Genomic DNA, 20,160 nt, shown 5'->3' with positions numbered 1-20,160 from the left:
CCCGCGAAAACGCGTTCAGGCTGGGAGTCAGACCATCGACACTGAGGGGGAGACCGAACGAACACGGAGTCCGCTTCCGATTGGGGCGCCGAAGGAGGCCCGTCCTGTGCCCCCTGTGGACACGCAGTGGCGCCATCCAGAGGCGGAACCAGGCGGACGGCGCCGCCGTGATTGGTGGGGTCCCGCTGGGGGCGGTGGCAATCGTACCGCCGGCGGGAACGCTCAGCGCAGCTGGTGCGTCTGGGAGCTGGACCTGCCGGGTAGAACCGGAGCCCCAGAGCTTCTTCAGGTATCTGCCTTTCGCGGTATCACGCGCCGGCCAGGAGGGCCTGGCGAGGGAGTCCGCGTGGCGAAGCGGGGAGGCCGGGAGGTGGGCACGGCACGAGCCTGTCCTTGTCGCGCAGATACCCCGAGCACCATGTCGTCCCCAGCGTCGACCCCGAGCCGCCGCGGCAGCCGGCGCGGCCGAGCCACCCCTGCTCAGACGCGTGAGTCTCCCAGCCCCTCGCTCCGCTGGAGCCGGTCCCGCCACAGACCCGCACGTGTCCACCCCTTCCGCCTTCCCTGCCCCGGCTAGTGCCCCGCCGCGTCGGTGTGCGCAGACGCAGACCGCGCGGGACGATCGTCTGCACGCTGGCGGGGATGTTTGTGTTTGTTCTGGAGAGCGGTCCGGGAGGGCCAAACGCGAGATCTGATGGCCGTGTTTTCTGTTTTGATGACAAGCGCGAAGTGAGGATGCCCGGTCGCCTCCCTCGCAGAGACGACGAGGCGAGGATTCCACCTCCACGGGAGAGCTGCAGCCTATGCCCACCTCGCCTGGAGCGGACCTACAGAGCCCGGCCCCGCAAGATGCGTTATTTTCCAGCCCTCCTCAGATGCCTTCCTCAGGTGCGTTTTTCAAAACCTAAGTTACGCCGTGCTCGGTATACAGGTGACACCTCAGCGGGTCGGGTTTGCTAGTCGGGTAAGGGTGGCTGATAATTCCTTGGCAGCTCTGTGCAGGAGCTCATGTGATCTTCACGGAAAGAACTAGAGAACGAGAGCACAGAAATGGCACGTGCTGGGCCTTAGTGGGCAGAGAAAGCAGCTTTGCTTGTGCGTCTTGTTTAGGGCGTTTGGTAGCTGTCAGTCTCAGCCATCACAGGTGATGATAATCAGTGTGCACTAGCATGTAGCAGGCCTGGGAGAGGAGGTACTGTGGCTTCCGGTTTGCTATGCTGCCTTTTATGATTTCGTGGTCAATATTCATGTTCTGGTTTTTTGGGTTTTTTGTTTTTGTTTTTGTTTTTTTATAGCCATTCCTCTTGACTTTGATGTAAGTTCACCCCTGACGTATGGCACTCCCAGCTCCCGGGTAGAGGGCACCCCGAGGAGCGGTGTCAGGGGCACCCCTGTGAGGCAGAGGCCCGACTTGGGCTCTGCAAGGAAGGGTCTACAGGTGGATCTGCAGTCTGATGGGGTGAGTACCTGGCGCCACAGGCTCTGGCAGCATCACTTTGGCAACAGAAAGACAGCTCCTGACATGACTCAATCATATTGTTCCTGTGTAGGCAGCCGCAGAAGATAATGCAATGGCAAGTGAGCAGTCTCTAGGCCAAAAACTTGTGATCTGGGGAACAGATGTAAACGTGGCAACTTGCAAAGAAAATTTTCAGGTGTGTGTTAAAATCCATACCGTGGGGCTCTGGCAGCGATCAGGGGGAGGAGGAGGGTTTATAATATATTCGTAAGTAGCTTTAACAACTAGGTTTTGATTTGTAGGGGTTTTAGACTTGTTGATGTCTTTCCAGTTTTTAAAAAACTTTCGCTTAATCCCAGATGCTTAATATTTATTTTTCTCTCTGCATGAAGAGATTTCTTCAGCGTTTCATTGATCCTCTGGCTAAAGAGGAAGAAAATGTAGGCATCGATATTACTGAACCTGTGTACATGCAACGACTTGCAGAGGTAATCAGATATTCTTATTTATACATTCAGGCTATATGTTTTAAAAAGATGAGATCAGAAGGTGTAACTTGTTCATATTATCTTGCAGATTAATGTCATTGGAGAACCATTTTTAAATGTGAACTGTGAGCACATAAAGTCATTTGACAAAAATTTGTATAGGCAGCTCATCTCCTACCCACAGGTAAGAATTTGGCCTTGACCTTGAGAAATGAGTAAATATCCAGCAGGAATGTGTTTGCACAGTGTAATTTCCTTGGTGGAAGAGAGTACTCGTGTTTCTTTTAGCATGAATAGCCTTTCATATTTCAGTATTTCTGAAATTGGGATGTGCGTTTCTAACAATAACATGTCATTTAATTGATAGCGTTTCCTACATGTAATAATAAACGTTAGAGTTGATAGTTCTTTAGATTGCATGAAGTAATTTATAAATGCACCACCTCCCTCTTTTCATTTGTAATGTAGTCTGTCAGCTGCTCTGCAGTCTCTTAGGCCTAAGATCAGCTTTTTATTAGACATTGCTTCATTGGCTCTGGGTGTAAGAGGCCAGCAGACTTGGTTTTTTAAGTCTTTTTTTTTTTTTTTAAGATATATTTATTTATTTGAAAGTCAGAGTTATAGAGAGGCAGAGAGAGAGAGAGAGAGAGAGAGAGGTCTTCCATCTCTGATCACTCTCCAAATCACCACAACGGCCGGAGCTGGCTCAATCCAGAGCAAAGAGCTTCTTCCCGATTTCCCACATGGGTGTAGGATCCCAAAGACTTGAGCCATCTGCTGCTTTCCGAGGCCATAGCAGAGAGCTGGATTGGAGGTGGAGCAGCGGGTACTCAAACCAGCACCCACGTGAGATGCCAGCACTGAAGGCTGTATCTACCCACTATACCACAGCACAGGCCCTGGTTTTTAAGACTTGACTTCACCTCTTAATAGCTGTTATCTCCTTAACCTCCCAACAAGTTTGCTCATCTGTAAAATAGAATCATGTTAACAAATGTGGACATAATACATGGAACTTAATCTACTTTGGTGTCCTTTCATTATGGCCAAAAAATAAGACATGAAAATATGAGTTCAAAACCTTTTCCCTTACTGATGGAAAGCAAAAAATATGCTAGTACATCAGGAAGGCACTTTCACATATGCGATTGCTTTTGATCCAAATGAGGATATGCAGATAAGATGATTCATTGTACCCAAGGTATGAAAACAGTATGTGTGCAGTGCTGTTAATGTTTTGGGGTTCTGCTGTGGCTTTTGTTTTTATAGTATGCTGCTATGAAATGCTGTTAACCCTACCGGGTAGATACTTAATCTAAAGGTGAATTCTGTGTGGGTCTTTGGGGAAGTAAGACAGTGGGAGCTGGCAAGAGAACCCCCATTTTTCCATTGCTACCTTGGTGGTAGGGGTGGTGGACCTGTAGCCCTTGGCTCAGGAGGGGAAACATATTTCTGAATGTTAACAGAGGTAGGACTTGATAATCACCAAGTATTCCTGCAACAGAATTATCCCCTAAGTGGGATTAGTAATAGCCGCTATAGTCTCATAGACTTGTATAACAGCCATCACTCTGCCCCACTTTGCAGAGTTTAGACCGTGCTTTGTTTAAACCAGACCAGGAAGGTCTGTTGACCCATTTCTTTGCTCTACTTGAAAGGACCCACAATTAGTAGTTTTCTGTAGAGCCACCATTCCCTGATCAATAAAGCTTCAGAATTGGGATTGAAAAAGCAGTGCTTTATTTCTGATACTTAAGTTCAGTATAAAAACATAAACTTAGCTTGGCCACTTTATATTTGTTTTTACAGGAAGTTATCCCAACTTTTGACATGGCTGTCAACGAGATCTTCTTTGACCGTTACCCTGATTCGATCTTAGAGCATCAGATTCAAGTGAGACCATTCAATGCATTAAAGACTAAGAATATGAGAAACTTGAATCCAGAAGGTAATATACTTTTTTGTTTGCTTGTTTAAGGTTTATTTTTATTTATTTGAAAGTCAGAGTTAGACAGGTCTTCCATCTGCTGGTTTACTCCCCTAAGTGGCTGCAACAGCCGGGGCTGAGCCAGATTGAAGCCAGGACCCAGGGGCTACTTCTGAGTCTCCCACCTGGTTGCAGGGACCCAAGCAAATGGCCATCCTCTGTTGCTTTCCCAGGCACATTAGCAGGAAGCTGGATTGGAAGTAGAACAGTGAGCATTCACTCCTGCTTATATGGGGTATCAGCGTTATGAGTGACAACCTACTCTACCACAACAGTAGCCCCAAAATGTGACTATTAACAGTTCTCTAACAAATTAACTTACTAGAAATAGTAGGTCTACAGTTATTTTGTTAAGTAGGCATTTTTTTCTTTAAGATTTATTTATTTATTTGAAAAGCAAAATTATAGTGTTGGAGGGGGCAAGACCAAGATCTTCCATCTGCTGGTTCACTCCCCAAATGGTCGCAAGCTGGGCAAGTCTGAAGCCAGGTGCTTCTTCTAGGTGTCTCACATGGGTGGCAGGGGCCCAAGGACATAGGACATCCTCCGCCACTTTCCCAGGTGAATTAGCAGGGAGCTGGATTGGAAGTGGAGCAACCAGGACATTAACTGGTGCCCATATGGGATGCCAGCACCACAGGAAGGCAGCTTTACCTGCTAAACCATAGCACTGGCCCCCTAAGTAGGCATTTCCTTAGAATCATTTTAAAAAACAAAGATATTCTTGCCCTTGAGAGTATAAAGGAAATCAGTTTGGGAAGTAATTCAAAGACAGCAAACACTGCAATAGATGTTTCAGCCTAGGGCAGGGAACAAAAGGCTAGGCCCACATGGGAAAACAGAAGTTTGGAGTACAGTTAGGGTTTGAAAAGCAAGCATGAAAGCATTCATTCTAAACAACAGAAGACAGATACAGGGTACAGGCCTTTAGTCCAGCTTACATTTCACATATTGGGGTACCTGAGTTTGATTCCTGGCTCCAGCTCCTGACTGAAACTCCCTGCTAATACACACCAGTGAGGCAGAAGGTGATGATGGCTCAAGTACTTGGACTCCTGTTCCCCACATATCAGACTTGGATTGAATTCCCAACTTTGGCCTCAACCCAGTCCCACCTATTGTAGGAATTTGGAGATTGAACCAGTGAATGAGAGCTCGTTCTATCTGTCTCTCAAATAAATTGTTTTAGAGACTTATTTATTTATTTATTTATTTGAAAAGCAGAGAGACAGAGATCTTCTAACTACTGATTCACTCCCCCAAGCAACTGCAACAGGCAGATCTGGGCCAGGCCTGAGCCAGGAGCCTGGAACTCTGTTCTGGTCTCCCACATGGATGTCAGGGGCCCAAGCACTGGGCCATTATCTGCTGCCTTCATAGGTGCATTAGTGGGGAGCAGGATTGGAAGTGGGGCAGCCAGGACTCAAACCAGCACTTAGATATGGGAATCAGAAGACCTGGTGAATCAGCAGTAATTGCTGGTGGGACTGGGCAGTCCCCAGGGCCAGCCGTGGCTAACCACAGCCATGATTTCATGACAGCCAGGAACAGTGCAACTCATCTGGAACCAGTGGGAATTAGTTGAGGGTAGTATGACCTTCAAAGAGGGACAGGTTGTCTGTTGAGAAGGGCCTGGCTTACAGAGGCAGCATGAGCGGGAGTGAACAGTAAAGTCCTTTCAATAAGGAACAGTCTGTCGTAGGCAGGTAGTGATGACTTACTAAGGGTTAGGATTAGGGTGCTTTTCTCTGTCGTGCACACTTACTAGGCTTGACATATGTGACTGGCTCAGTCCTTAGCAGCTCTGAGGCAGCTGCTATCATTACCCATTTTGTACCTGACACAAAAAACTAAGGAATCCCCAAGGTCGCATGTGCTAGCCTGGGCCATCTGGCTGTAGAGCCAGTGCTTCTGAGGTGAGACAGTGGGACTTAAGGTGGCCCTGGGAGATAGACAAAGCATCAGCCTTCTAATCTGCCAAGAAGGGAGGGGTGGGAGGCCCTCTGGACAGCAGGCCTTGCAGAAGAATGGGACAGAAGTCAGCTAGCGTGCCCAGAGAACTGTACAGAGCCTGCAAAAACCCAGCCTTCCCCATGCCTCAGGTGAGACCTGCTGGCTTGATGGCAAGCCCATACCTGGCTGGACCATGGGGAGTGGCTGGTGGGAAGCTGACCTCTCTCCCCACAGATATCGACCAACTCATCACCATCAACGGCATGGTCATCAGGACGTCCCAGCTGATCCCCGAGATGCAGGAGGCCTTCTTTCAGTGCCAAGTGTGTGCCCACACAACCCGGGTGGAGATAGACCGCGGCCGCATCGCCGAGCCCTGCGTGTGCACGCGCTGCCACACCAACCACAGCATGGCGCTGATCCACAACCGCTCCCTTTTCTCCGACAAGCAGATGGTGAGGCCACCTGCACCCTGGCCATGGGTCTGCCTCTGTCTGCATCCTTGAAAAGCCAAATTTAACTGGGCGCTCCATAGCCCTCAACCTTGCTTCCCAACTGACCTGATTCACTTCCACTCCTTCCCCGACTGGGTCTTGCTGATGGATTATGGCTGGAGCACATGAAGCACACCGAGGCTCCAGTGTTGGGACACAATGTCCCTGTTTTACTGCCTGTGAGCCTGTGTCTGTGACTGCGTGCTCCGTGTTCTTGTGCTCTGAAATATTTTATCAGAGGAAAACGTTCTTCCACTGTACACACCCTAGAAAATTCCAGGTCACTTTCAAGTTAACACATCAAATTTGCTTGCTCTTTGAATTATTAAATAAATAAAAATAGAGCATGAGGTGATTTTGTGGGAAATACTTAAGATTGTGTAATAGTTTTTCAGTAAACATGCAGGTTAGATGAGGGTATAGAAAACATTTAACATCAGAATTCCATGGTTGAATTTCATCAGTTTTGCAACTCTTCTGGTAAAGAATAGATGGAGTAGTTTTTCTAATGCTTCTCAAAAATGTTATTGTCTAAGATGTTTGCTGCTTTACCTTTTTTTTTTTTTTTAGGATTATTTATTTGAGAGGCAAAGTTAGAGTAAGAGATAGATAAGTCTTCCATCTGCTGGTTCACTCCCTAGATGGCGAGAGCTGAGCCAAGCTGGAACCGGGAGCTTCTTCCAGGTTTCCCGCTTCCAGGGACCCAAGCACTTGAGCCATCTTCTGTGGCTTTCCCAGGCCATAAGCAGAGAGCTGGATGGGAAGTGGAGCAGCCGGGACTCAAGCAAGCACCCATATGGAATTCCAGCACCATAGGCAGGGGCTTAACCTACTATGCCACAGCACCAGCCCCAATGTTTTACCTCTAATTATGAAAATACCTTTGAGTGAGAGAACTAAGTGGAAGGAGAAAGGCAGGCAATTGTTTATTTGCTGTGATGAGTGAAAGTTGACGTACAGGGGTGAGGATTTGTAGTATTAAGTGCAGGGAGCCAGGGATACAAAAGCAGAGGCCCAGTTCCCAGGAGCTGCTCATCTTAGTCTCCTTCAGAGATTCCCAAACTGGCTTAGAATAGAGGCCCTGACATTCTCAGAGCTTCCCAGAGGGCACCTCGTCTTAGAAAGGCCTTACGTGGGGCCGGCGCCATATGGATGCCGGGTTCTAGTCCCAGTTGCTCCCTCCTCTTCCATTCCAGCTCTCTGCTGTGGCCCGGGAAGGCAGTGGAGGATGGCCCAAATGCTTGGGCCCCTTCACCTGCATGGGAGACCAGGAGGAAGCACCTGGCTCCTGGCTTTGGATTGGCGCAGCGCTGTCCTTGGTTGCCATTTGGGGAGTGAACCAATGGAAGGAAGACCTTAGAGCTGTAGACAAACACAGATAGGGAAGCACTACAGCCTTCCTCACAGTAGCAGAAAATGGATCCTGCGAGTCACCCCCTCCCCAAGTCAGGACCATCCGTACAAGACCTGTGTCCCTGTCCCACACAGAGTAGATTCACCAACCAGCTGGAGATAACAACAGCTTGTTAATAGAAGTGAAGGTGCTAGGAGCCAAACGCGGTTCTCCATCAGCAGCACAGAGGTGCAGTTTGGTCTCCATGGTGCTTTCAGCATCTCCCAAGTTCCCTTTCTGTATTCACTGTTCTCCCTCCAGATCAAACTTCAGGAGTCTCCTGAAGACATGCCTGCTGGACAGACGCCTCACACTGTCATCCTGTTTGCTCACAATGATCTTGTGGACAAGGTTCAGCCTGGGGACAGAGTGAACGTCACAGGTAAGAATGGGGGTCTGTGCCTCAATCATTGGTTTGTGGAAATAGGGCCAGTTCTGCCCCCAGTTGTCAGCACGGGTCTTCATAACCTTGCTCTTTTTTTTTTTTTTTTTTTTTTGGCTTGGGGCCATGTGGAATCTTTGTTTACTTCCTGAAGTTGAATTTCTGACCACTTGCCTCCTGTTATCTTGGTCTCCTACTGCCTTGAATTGTGTTGGTTCCATGGGACAGCAGCTTTAGATAAGGCTGGAGTTGGACAGCTCTGAGCTGTGCCAAGCAGCTCAGGGAAGTATCGCCAACCTTGGAAATACAAAGAATTCTCTACTTATTTCCAGAATACACAACTGAGGTTAGCATTCAGTCATCATAGAGAAGGGGTACCTATGTCATGTTTACGTGCTCAGAAGCTGAAATGCATAGACGTGAGTGTCACTGCAGCTCAGGTGCTACTGTCACCTGGGATCCAAATCTCTTCCTGCCAGCAGAGCACTCTGCACAGCACTCTCAGCCTGGAGGTCTTTTTTCCGTACTCTAAAGGCACATGGTCTCAGAAGTTATGTGGCGGTGTCGGTTATCACGAGCGGGGAGTGTGGGGACTGAGTCCTGGGGCCCACAGGCCATCTGCTCTTCTCAGTGAGTCAGGTTTCTCAGGCTGTGCCTTCCCAGTGTGGACCCAGCCACTTGATTTGTGAGAGAACGTGTAGTCGTTGAACGTTTGAAGGGATGTGTGGTCTTTAGTGGATGAGATGTGCAGGTCCAGTTCCACTGCCTACCTGCTCGGCCACCTTTGGTACCGTATTTAATCCAGTACTTTATTGTGCAGATGCATGTGGAAGTATTTGGGGCAGAGAGGCTGTGGGAAGTATCATCAGTGCTGCTGTATGAAGGTGAATTGACGCAGGTGCCATTTGGGAACATAGCTGGGCCATGTTAACCATGGTAAACGCCATCTCCCATCCCTAGTCAGTTTTTTTTTTTATTTAATGAATGCATTTTTACATAGATACAACTTTAGGAATACAGTGGTTCTTTCGCCCATGTCCCCCATCCCACCTCCCATTCCCTCTCCCATCTTCTTTATTATGGATCATTTTTAGTATGCCTAGTCGGTCTTGAAGAGAGGAATGATGGGCAAGCATTTTAAGCATGCCATCTGTGAACTGTTGCTTTAAAATAGAATGACATTGACCTGTTGAAGAGAAAGGACAGTGGTCTGTGCCTTCACCCTGTGAGAGAGGGCACATTTTTTTTCTCAGCAAAGCAGCCAGAGGGTGCAGGCATTTGACACAGTGCTTAAGATGCCACTTGGACACTTGCATCGCATATCATTTCCTGGTTTCAGTCCCAGCTTCATGTTGGACCCAGCTTCCTGCTAATGTGTACCCTGGGAGGCAACAGGTCACGACTCAAGTATTTGGGTGCCTGTCACTCACATGAGAGACATAGATTTAGTTCCTGGCTCTTGTTTTTGCCCTAGCCCAGCCCCAGCTATTGCAGACATTTTGAGGATTGAACGAGTGGGTGGAAGATTCCCCTTACCCCCCTTTTTTAAGATTTCTTTATATATTTTAAAGAGTCACAGAAAGAGAGACAGAGAATGATCGTCTACCCACTTGTTCACTCCCCAAGAGACTGCAGTAGCTTGGGTAGCCAGACTGAAGCCAGGAGCTTCATCTGGATCTCTCACATTGATGGCAGGGGCCCAAGCACTTGGGCCATCTCCAACTGCTTTTCTCAAGGCCATCAGCAAGGAGCTGGATCAGAAGTGGAGCAGCCAAGACGAAAACTAGCACCCATATGGGATGCCAGCATCACAGGCCACAGCTTTACCCACTATGCCCCAATACTGGCCCCCACTCTGTCTTTGAAATAAAATGAAGATAAAATAAAAGTAAACAACAGGAAGAGAGATCCACTTGTACTTTAAGGTTTTTAGTTTGAAGTTCACAAAAAATGAACATGAGATACAATGGATTGGGACCTTTCCCTCCTGGAGAATGAATGATTATTAATCTACTTCTTGACATTCCTTGAATTACATTCTTCAGAAAGCATGGCACAGACACTGGCCCAGAAACACTTGTTATTAACAGAAAGTAGTTATTTTTCCTTCCCTGTTGACTGGATATTTTACTATCTATGAAATAATTTGAGTGTTTTTTAGTATTTACTTTCTTTCCAAGTTTCTGGTATGGGATTTTAACATTTGTGTGTATGTGTGTGTGTGTGTGTCTTTTTACTTATTTGAGAGACAAAACTGCCATCAGCTGGTTCACTCCCGAAATTGCTCATGACAACCACAGGGCCAAAACCAGGAACTGGGGATATGGCCCAGGTCTCCCAAGTGGGTAGCAGAGACCAATTGGCTGAGCCATCACCTTGCCTTCCAGGTCCACATTAATAGGAGACTGGAGTCCAGAGCTGGGTAGCAAACCAAGGGTCCTCAAATGTGGAATGTGGCCAGATGTCCACCTACAGAAATTTTAGAATTTTTTCAGTAAGATAAGTATCAAGCAGATTCTGTGTACTCATCTTAGGGAAATGAAAACACTACTTACTGGTCACAGCCATGACCCAGGCATTGTGCCAGAAGCGGAGTAATCGCTTTTCATTCTCAGGGCTGATGTGAGGTGTGGCCATGCTCAGGTAACTGCCCAGGATCACTGCTGACTCACCTTCACAGGCAGCACACTTTGAGGTCTGCCACTTCCAGAAACCTGTGTTCTTTCTAGCTGGCCCTCTCCTGCCGCCTCCCCAGCTGATCAGAAGGACCTGACTGGGGAGGGTCACAGAGGCCGGGTCTCTCAGCTCACTCTCCCCAGCGTTGCTGTGGTCTGCACTGGCTGATGTTGTCCCTCGGAGGAGTTGGGGGGCTGTGCAAGAGAAAGCCTGAATAAGTCTCGTGCTTCTGCTCTTAGGGATCTACCGAGCAGTGCCTATCCGAGTCAACCCACGGGTGAGCAACGTGAAGTCTGTCTACAAAACCCACATTGATGTCATCCATTATCGGAAAACGGATGCAAAACGTCTGCATGGCCTCGATGAGGAAGCAGAACAGAAACTTTTTTCAGAGAAACGTGTGGAGTTGCTTAAGGAACTTTCCAGGAAACCAGACATTTACGAGAGACTTGCTTCAGCCCTGGCTCCAAGCATTTATGAACACGAAGATATAAAGAAGGTAACTGTGGATATTGTAGCTCAAAGTTGGGATTGACAACAACTCCTTGGGATCAAAGAGCCTATATGCCTGTTCTTCTAATCCTTCTGAAGGATGTGAGATGCTGGCACCCTGATGTCACTGGTGCAAGAGAATCAGGGTGCTGGTGTCTTGCCTCATCTCTGCACAAACTCGGGTTTTCATCATAAGAGGACACACAGGGTCGGGAGAGAGATTTATGCAGCTGACATTGTGGCGTGGTGATGCATGTTTGTGTGTAAATTGGTCAGTGATGGCATGATCAAACCACCACTTCCACATGCCTTTTTTATGCCCTTTTCAACTTTCCATTTTGTGTTCACAGAGTACAAAAGTAGCCCTAAAGTTTAAGCTGCTCATCTCACTTACCCTGCAGTAAATCTGTGTTTCAACGTGTTTATTTAGGGCATCTTGCTTCAGCTCTTCGGTGGGACAAGAAAGGATTTTAGTCATACGGGAAGGGGCAAATTCCGTGCCGAGATCAACATCCTGCTGTGCGGTGACCCCGGCACCAGCAAGTCCCAGCTGCTGCAGTACGTGTATAACCTGGTCCCCCGGGGCCAGTACACATCTGGGAAGGGCTCCAGCGCAGTTGGCCTCACAGCGTATGTGATGAAAGACCCCGAGACGAGGCAGCTGGTCCTACAGACAGGTGCCCTCGTCCTGAGCGACAACGGCATCTGCTGTATCGATGAGTTCGACAAGATGAATGAAAGTACAAGATCTGTGTTACATGAAGTCATGGAGCAGCAGACACTGTCCATTGCAAAGGTGCGTTGCGTCCTCCTTGTGCATGCTCAAATTAAGGCGTTTCTGAAATGATAGGGCATTTACCCTACTTCTCAGGGGGCACTGATGAGCAGTTTCCAAATGAGATTTCAGCCAACTCTTAAGTCTCCTCTACAGTGGCTTCTTCTCTCTTCTTTTTTTAAAGATTTCTTTGTTTGTTCATTTGAAAGATAAAGTTAGAGAGGCAGAGAGAGAAATTTCCATCCACTGGTTCACACCCCAAATGGTCACAAAAACCAGAGCTGGGCTGATCCAGAGCCAGGAGCTTCTTCCAGGTCTCCCACGTGGGTGCAGCGGCCCAAGGACTTGGGCTATTTTCTTACTGCTTTCCCAGGCCATAGCAGAGAGCTGGATTGGAAGTGGAGCATCCAGGACTCGAACTGGCTCCCATATGGGATGCTGGCACTGCAGGTGGCAGCTTTACCCACCATGCTGCAGCACCAACCCTTCCTCTTCTGTTCTAACGTATGGTGTTCATAGACTAGAGTTTGTCCTGAAGCTTGTGCAGTGGGTTTGCTGTCTGAGAAAGATGTAGATTCAGCACACATGCTTCTAACGCTGGGTCCCAGGTGTGAATCAGGATAGGGTGTGACCACGTGACTCTGAAAAGTCAGTAGGGTGACATGGCTCTTGGACAGCAGAAGTGTAACAGGTGATATGGGGCTAAGCAGGAGATTGGGCAGAGATGACTCAGACCCCCTGGCACCATCGAGCTAGAGCTTCTTACTGCAATACCTCCTGCCCTAGGCTGGGATCATCTGTCAGCTCAACGCGCGCACCTCCATCCTGGCAGCAGCAAATCCCATCGAGTCTCAATGGAACCCCAAGAAAACCACCATTGAAAACATCCAGTTGCCTCACACGTTGTTGTCAAGGTACTGAGTGATTTTTATGAGATGAGTGCGTTGCTCGTTGGTAGAACTTGCAGGGAGTGGTTGAGAATGAAATACCAGGATGGAGCAAATGCTGGTGTACTCCCCTTCTGATGCAAGACGGTTCAGATGTGTTTGGTCCAGAGTCTTCATGGCAAGAATTCTGTATTCTTGCCCCAACTGTGGGTAGCATCTAAAGTCCCTTAGCCCTCAATTGTTTTTTGAAGTACTAGGAACATGTCACTTTGATCCCTTTTTCAGACAGTGATCACTCCTATTCTCAGGATAACTGTTGACCTCTGCTTTCACAGGTTTGATCTGATCTTCCTCATGCTAGACCCTCAGGATGAGGCCTACGACAGGCGTCTGGCTCACCACTTAGTCTCGCTGTACTACCAGAGCGAGGAGCAGGCGGAGGAGGAGTTCCTAGACATGGCAGTGCTGAAGGACTACATCGCTTATGCTCATAGCACTGTCATGCCCCGGCTCAGCGAGGAGGCCAGCCAGGCTCTCATTGAGGTAATCAGACCTGGAAAAGACATCACTAAGCCCGTAGCCAAAGAATTCACGTGAACAGCCATTCACTTTGAACATTCTCTTTGGGATAACACGCTATGATGGTATCAGTTAACTCGTTATTTCCTTGCTGAATTTTCTGTCTGGTTGAAATACCCATTGCTGAAAGTGGGATATTGAAGCCCCTCTTTACTATTGTATTTGAGTCTGTGTCTCTCTTTAGATCCATTAACATTTCTTTGAAACAGCCAGTGCCCTGTAATTAGGTGCATATACATTGATAATGTCATATCTTCCTGTTGAATTGATCCCTTATTCATTATATAGTGTCCTTCTTTGTCTCTTTTAACAATTTTTGTGTTAAAGTCTATTTTGTCTGATGTTAGGGTGGCTACACCAGCTCTCTTGGTTTCTGTTAGCATGGAATATCTTTTTCCATCCTTTCACTTTCAGCCTGCATGTGTTTTTGTTGGTGAGATGTGGTTCTTGTAGGCAGCAAATAGATGGGTTTTTCTCTTTTAATCCATTCAGCCAGTCTGCATGTTTTAACTGAAGAGTTGAGGCCATTTATATTCAAGGTGACTTGATAAGAAACAACTTTGTCCTGCCATTTTTCCATAAATACTCCTATTTTTTACTTTGGATTTCCTTTGTACTATTATTGGGCAGTTTTCTGTCTTCACCTTCTTTCATAGTGATGTTCCTGTTTCTGTGTGTAGCAGCATATCCTTGAGGGCAGGGGGAGTAGTTACAAATTTTTTCATTCGTAAATGAGAGTTTTGCAGAGTACAGTATTCTGGTTGATAGTTTTTTTCTCTTAGGACTTGGAATATATCACCATTCTCTCCTTTCCTGTAGGCTTTCTGAGTAGTGTTTCCCTCATGCACGTTTTAGGATCTTTTCTTTATGTTTTACTGTGGAGAGTTTTACTACATTATGTCACAGTGAACATCTTTCCTAGTCATGTCTATTGGGAGTTTTTCTAGTATTTCATTCTGGCTTTTTAGTATTTCAGTTTCTTGGGAAAACTTTTCATTTAGATTGTGAATTTGCTTCTAAGTAGTCTGATTAAATTTCTGAATTTCGTGTCTGGCATCTCCTCAATGTCTTCATCTTCTACTTATACTATTGAAGTGTTGTAGTGTTCCTTTGGGGGACTCATTGTGTCTTCCTTATTCTTATTTAGTGTTCTTCCTTTGCCTTTAGGCATTTGTGGGTTTTTTTTTGTTTTTTGGGTTTTTTTGTCTGCTTGCTTTTCTTTCTATAGCAACTTTCCTGTGGGCACTGTTTCCTCTTTTATGGGCTGCTACAGGCCTGTATGTCGTGAGCAGGTGCACAGAGCCCCGTGTGCTGGAGCCCTTCTTAGTGGTGGTGTGGGCAGGTATGAGCTTGGGTGCACTGAGCCCCACCTTGGAGCCCAACTCAGTTCTTTGTGGTGATGTGGGTGGATACTAGCTCGGAAGTGTGGGACCCAGCCTACTGTAGGTGCTCGGCTCACTTTTCAATGGTGCTGGGAGTGTTACAAGCTTCTCAATAGATAGGGTTTCCCCTGGCTGCTCAGTCTACGTGGTGGGGGAAGAAATTTTGGATTGTTGTGGCCCTGGATTGTTCTTGGGTTGGGGTGGGGAGGGTGAACCCTGCAGTTGATGGGCGCCTGCACGGGAGGCAAGGGCAGCAGGCCTCTACTTGTATAAATAAATAATGGGGTAAGATGGCTTCTCCCACCCACTACAAGTCCGTGTGGGGGAAGGGGATTGGGAAGTGGTCAGGGCGGTGCCTGACCTCTCTACCTGTTCCTCAGTATTTACCCCCTTTTTCTTTTCCCATGTGGAACTTCAAAAGCAGTTTGCCAAGCTTACTTTCCCACCACTATCCAAAGCTCTGTGGGCCCGCAAATTCCTATGTCACCTGATCTGCCGCAAGCTGGCGCCAACATCCCCTGTCCAATCCTATGCCATTTTCCCAAGATTCCAGGTTCCCTCTCTAGTATTGCACTGCATGCTGGCTTGTCTTAGCTTATTGGAACATCCTGATGTAAAAAATGTTTCTAGTAGGGCTGGTGCTGTGACACAGTGGGTAAAGCCACCTCCTGCAGTGCCAGCACCCAGTATGGGCTCTGGTTCGAGTCTGGATGCTCCACTTCCAATCCAGCTCTCTGTTATGGCCTGGGAACGCAAAGGATGATGGCCCAAGTGATTGGGCCCCTACACCCCTGTGGGAGACCTGGAAGAAGTTTCTGGTTCCTGGCTTCAGATCAGCCCAACTCCAGCCATTGTGGCCATTTTGGGAGTGAACCAGTGGATGGAGGATCTCTCTAGCTCTGCCTTTCAAAGAAATAAATAAATCTTTTTTTTTTTTTTAAAAGGTTCCCAGGTTTTGATGAGCTTTAACTGAGCTCCTGAAAATGCCCAAATAAAAGTTACTTGAGAGGCAGAGTTACAGACAGAGAAGGAGAGACAGGGAGAGGTCCTCCATCAGCTGGTTCATTCCTCAAATGGCCACAACAGCAAGAACTGGGCAAAACTGGAGCCAGGAGTCTCCTCTGGGTCTCCCACATGGATGCAGGGACCTGAGCATCTGGGCCATCTTCCACTGCTTTCCCAGGCCACACAGAGAGCTGGATCGGAAGTGGAGCAGCCAGGACTTGAACCAGTGCCCATATGGGTTGCCAACGCTGCAGAAAGATACTCAACCTGCTACACCACAGTGCCGGCCCCATGTAGTTTTATTTGTGCATCATATTCTTAAGGCTTTATTAATTTTGTACATAATGACAATTTTATTTCTTCACAGAAAGCCTTAAGAATGAGATTGTCGGCCAGCGCCGTGGCTCACTAGGCTAATCCTCCACCTGCAGCGCCGGCACTCCGGGTTCTAGCCCAGTTGGGGCGCCAGTTCTGTCCCGGTTGCTCCTCTTCCAGTCTAGCTCTCTGCTGTGGCCCGGGAGTGCAGTGGAGGATGGCCCAAGTGCTTGGGCCCTGCACCTGCATGGGAGACCAGGAGGAAGCACCTGGCTCCTGGCTTCGGACTGGGGCAGCGCACTGGCTGTAGCAACCATTTGGGAGTGAACCAATGGAAGGAAGACCTTTATCTCTGTCTCTCTTTATCTCCCTGTGTAACTCTGCCTGTCAAAAGAATGCAATTGTCATTATGTACAAAGTTAATACTCTTCCTTTTGTTACACCATTGTCCCCATCACCCTTTACATGCCGCATCAGATTGATCCATAGCCATGAGTTTAAATCAAAACAGCCCCTCTGAGGGAGTTTTTCAGACAGCTCGGCATTTGTCCTCTGCTTTGATTGCTGCCCACATATCTCCGCAGCCTGGGTTCCCTTCCCCTGCCATGCTGACGCCACCTTCTCTGAGGAGTCTTCCCAGGCATCTCTCATTCTGAGTATCTCCAGCCACCACTGCACACCGCTCTTGAGGCTCCCTTCCAGGATTCCAGAGTGCATGTGTGTGTCAGTGTCAGTCTTCCCCACTTGATAAGTCAGCACCACGGCCCGGGACTACATAGGACTTTGGATTCCTGTCAATGCCTCCACATGGCAGACAGCCAGTTCAGGGATTTTACTTTATTTTATTTATATATATTTATTTATTTGAAAGGCAGCGTTAGAGAGGGATGGAGATGCATCCTCTGCTGCTTTCCTAAGCACACTAGCAAGGAGCTGGATCTTAAGTGGAGCAGCTGAGACTCGAACCCTTGCCCATATGGGATCCAGTGTCACAGGCGGTGACACTCCCTGCTACAGCACAACGCCGTTCCCAGTTCAGATTATTTAATGGAACCCTGTTCAGGGCTCAACCACAAAACTAAGGCTGCTGTCACCAGGTGGCTTTGCTTTTGTTTCTTCTGCCTACCCTAGGCTTATGTAGACATGAGGAAGATTGGCAGCAGCCGAGGAATGGTGTCTGCGTACCCTCGGCAGCTAGAATCGTTAATTCGCCTAGCAGAAGCTCATGCTAAAGTTCGGTTTTCAAACAGAGTGGAAGCGATTGATGTGGAAGAGGCCAAGCGCCTACACCGTGAGGCTCTGAAGCAGTCCGCCACCGACCCCCGGACCGGCATTGTGGACATATCCATTCTCACCACAGGTTTGTTATCTGCATTGAACAAAGATACTTTTTGAGAACTGTCTAAACATGTCAATAGTTGGCATTTCACATCGTAACTAGCGGTTTAATCATCAGAAGCAGAAGTTCTAAACCTTCTTTGGCTCAGGACCTCAGAATCTGATGAGATTCTAACCCCTAATCTTCAGATAAGAATATACAATAAGACACAGTTTTGTGTGTAGCTTTAAGGGAGATTCTGTGTCCACCTCTGCTGTTTAGATGCCCGGGTTAACCCATTTTAAAGAAGCAGTTTGTTTCTTAATAAGCAGTTACTATGCTGGCTGAACAGTTTACATGAACCAGGTTTCAGTGGGCAGTAGCAGCTGCTGACTTACTGAAAATTTGAAACTGCCTACAGCAGAACTCAAGAACTTGTGGTGCTTTTCAATACATTCTGCATTCAGCTACTGTTCCCTTAGGTGTCTTGGCAGTACCACCAAAGAAACATTTGTGGAAGGAGTTTGAGACATTTTACTTTCTTACAGAAATATTTTCACTGATTTCTTTTAAAATCAGGAATGAGTGCCACCTCTCGTAAACGGAAAGAAGAATTAGCAGAGGCATTGAAAAAACTCATTTTATCTAAGGGCAAAACACCAGCTCTAAAATACCAGCAACTTTTTGAAGATATTCGGGGACAGTCTGACATAGTAAGTGTTTATATGTTTTGTTTGTTTGTTTTTAAATAATAAAGTAGAAAAGAATAGAGAAGAAAAGTAAGATCATCCATAAAGCCCCCCTCCAGAAATAATGACAATAAAAGTGTTTTCCCCCTTTCATCGTTTTTTCTTTCGGAGACGAAATACTGCAGTACCCATTTGTGAATAAGTAAGGTTGAGTCATTGGGTGACAAGCCCAGGACCCTGCCTGCTTCTGTAGTGTCTCCACCTGACCTGATTTAGAGCATAATTAGGCACTGCCACCAGAAGGGGAAAGAAACTTTGGGTGGTACTTCCACATTAAAGTTAGCATGTCTCTGGCAGGTACAGGGGGACTTGGCATGACGTGTAAAATATGTTCTCTTTTTTAAAGGCGATTACCAAAGATATGTTTGAAGAAGCCCTGCGAGCCCTGGCTGACGACGACTTCTTGACAGTGACTGGGAAAACCGTCCGCCTCCTCTAATAAGGCCGCTGTGTGTCGCAAGCAGTGCACAGGCAGCCGGGCCAGGCCGCTTCGGCTGTTGCCATCTGTCTCAGTGGATTCTGAAAGGCAGCATTTGGCTACATAAAAGCTTCCTAACCCAGGTTCAGTTTCCTTCGTGATGTGTATGCTTTTTGTGTTTTTAACGAAGTATAAATACCGTGCTAGTTCACAAACGTAGACTAGTGCACAGGGATTGTCCCGAAGTGCCTGTTGTTAGCAGTGGGCCTTTTATGCATACGTAGAGATGCATGTGCAGACAGAAGCCACCATCCAAGCTGGTAGCAAGGCCAGGTTTCTGTGCTGGACTTTGTAATGGCATTCACCCACATGCTGTAGGGTTTTGTAATACAAAGTAGCAGAAGTAGCCAGGGTACATCATTCTGTGTGTGAAGGAACAGAGGGCTAGAACCCCTTTCTCTCCCATGCATGGCATTGGAGTAGAATTCTTTTTAGAGGTCTTTTTCCTTGTAGCTACGATTAGGTCAGGAATGAGTGGCTGGAAATGATTGTCTTCTGGGCTAACTTACGCCACTTTATCCTAATTTGTAAAGCTTTTTCCTAAATAAATGACAGAAAGAATAACACTTGGTTATCTGGTATTTTTCATTCTTTGGGGTGAGTGAGTGGCACAGCAGTTAAGACCCCCACCCTGGGTGCCTGGGTTCAGGTACTGGCTCCTCTTCCAATTCAAGTCCCTGCTAATGTGCACCTTAGGAAGCAGCAGGTGATGGATGGCTCAGTGCTAAGGTCCCTGCCACCTACATAGGAGACCCAGATTGAGTTCTGGGTTCTTGGCTTTTGCCTGGCCCAACTTTGGATATTGGGGGCATTTGGGGAGTGAACCAGCAGATGGAAGATCTCTTGCCTGTCTCTGCCTTTCAAGTAAAATGAAAATAAGTTTTTAAAAAAAGACTACATTCATGGAAACTCTCTTAATAGTAAGTACTTTATTAGTTATAAAGTTTATTTTGACATAATGAATTTGATCTTAGTGGAATCAAATCCTAGCATTCTCTATTGTTGTAAAACCACCATTGGCTGAAGTCTTACATGTGGTACAGGTTAAGTTGGGTAGTCACTTGAGCACCTGCATCTCAGATCATAGTACCTGGCTTCAATCTTCTGATGCCAGCTTTTTGCTAATGTAGACCCTGGGGGACAGTAGTGATGATTCAGTTACTTGATTCTTACCACTCACATGGGGAGACTGTATTGAGTTCCCAGTTGTAGGGATTTGGGGAATCAAACAGCAAATGGCAACATTGTCTCTGCCTCTCAAATAAGAGGGGTATCTGTCCAAAATACTTGGGACCATAAGTGTTGTGAGTTTTTTCACATTGCACATATACATAATGATATTCCCTGT

General features: G+C 47.2%; 1 protein-coding gene across 1 annotated transcript; it reads left to right on the top strand.

Moving 5' to 3' along the window:
• Nucleotides 1–182: 182 nt before the first annotated feature.
• On the top strand, nucleotides 183–19,388 carry MCM4 (minichromosome maintenance complex component 4). Its single transcript, XM_062188514.1, has 17 exons — nucleotides 183–289; nucleotides 405–488; nucleotides 724–888; nucleotides 1,296–1,459; nucleotides 1,551–1,655; nucleotides 1,852–1,947; nucleotides 2,036–2,131; nucleotides 3,757–3,895; nucleotides 6,122–6,342; nucleotides 8,036–8,156; nucleotides 11,072–11,331; nucleotides 11,755–12,120; nucleotides 12,886–13,013; nucleotides 13,322–13,529; nucleotides 17,399–17,627; nucleotides 18,165–18,298; nucleotides 18,681–19,388. Exons 2-17 carry the CDS (start codon nucleotides 419–421, stop codon nucleotides 18,771–18,773), a joined length of 2,595 nt encoding a protein of 864 aa, XP_062044498.1. The 5' UTR covers nucleotides 183–289; nucleotides 405–418; the 3' UTR covers nucleotides 18,774–19,388.
• The last annotated feature ends 772 nt before the right edge of the window (nucleotides 19,389–20,160 follow it).

Source organism: Lepus europaeus, chromosome 4 (genome assembly GCF_033115175.1).
Source record: "Lepus europaeus isolate LE1 chromosome 4, mLepTim1.pri, whole genome shotgun sequence".
NCBI classification, from domain to species: domain Eukaryota; kingdom Metazoa; phylum Chordata; class Mammalia; order Lagomorpha; family Leporidae; genus Lepus; species Lepus europaeus.
The sequence above is the reverse complement of the archived record's forward strand: the minus strand, read 5'-3'. Positions and strand labels throughout refer to the sequence as shown.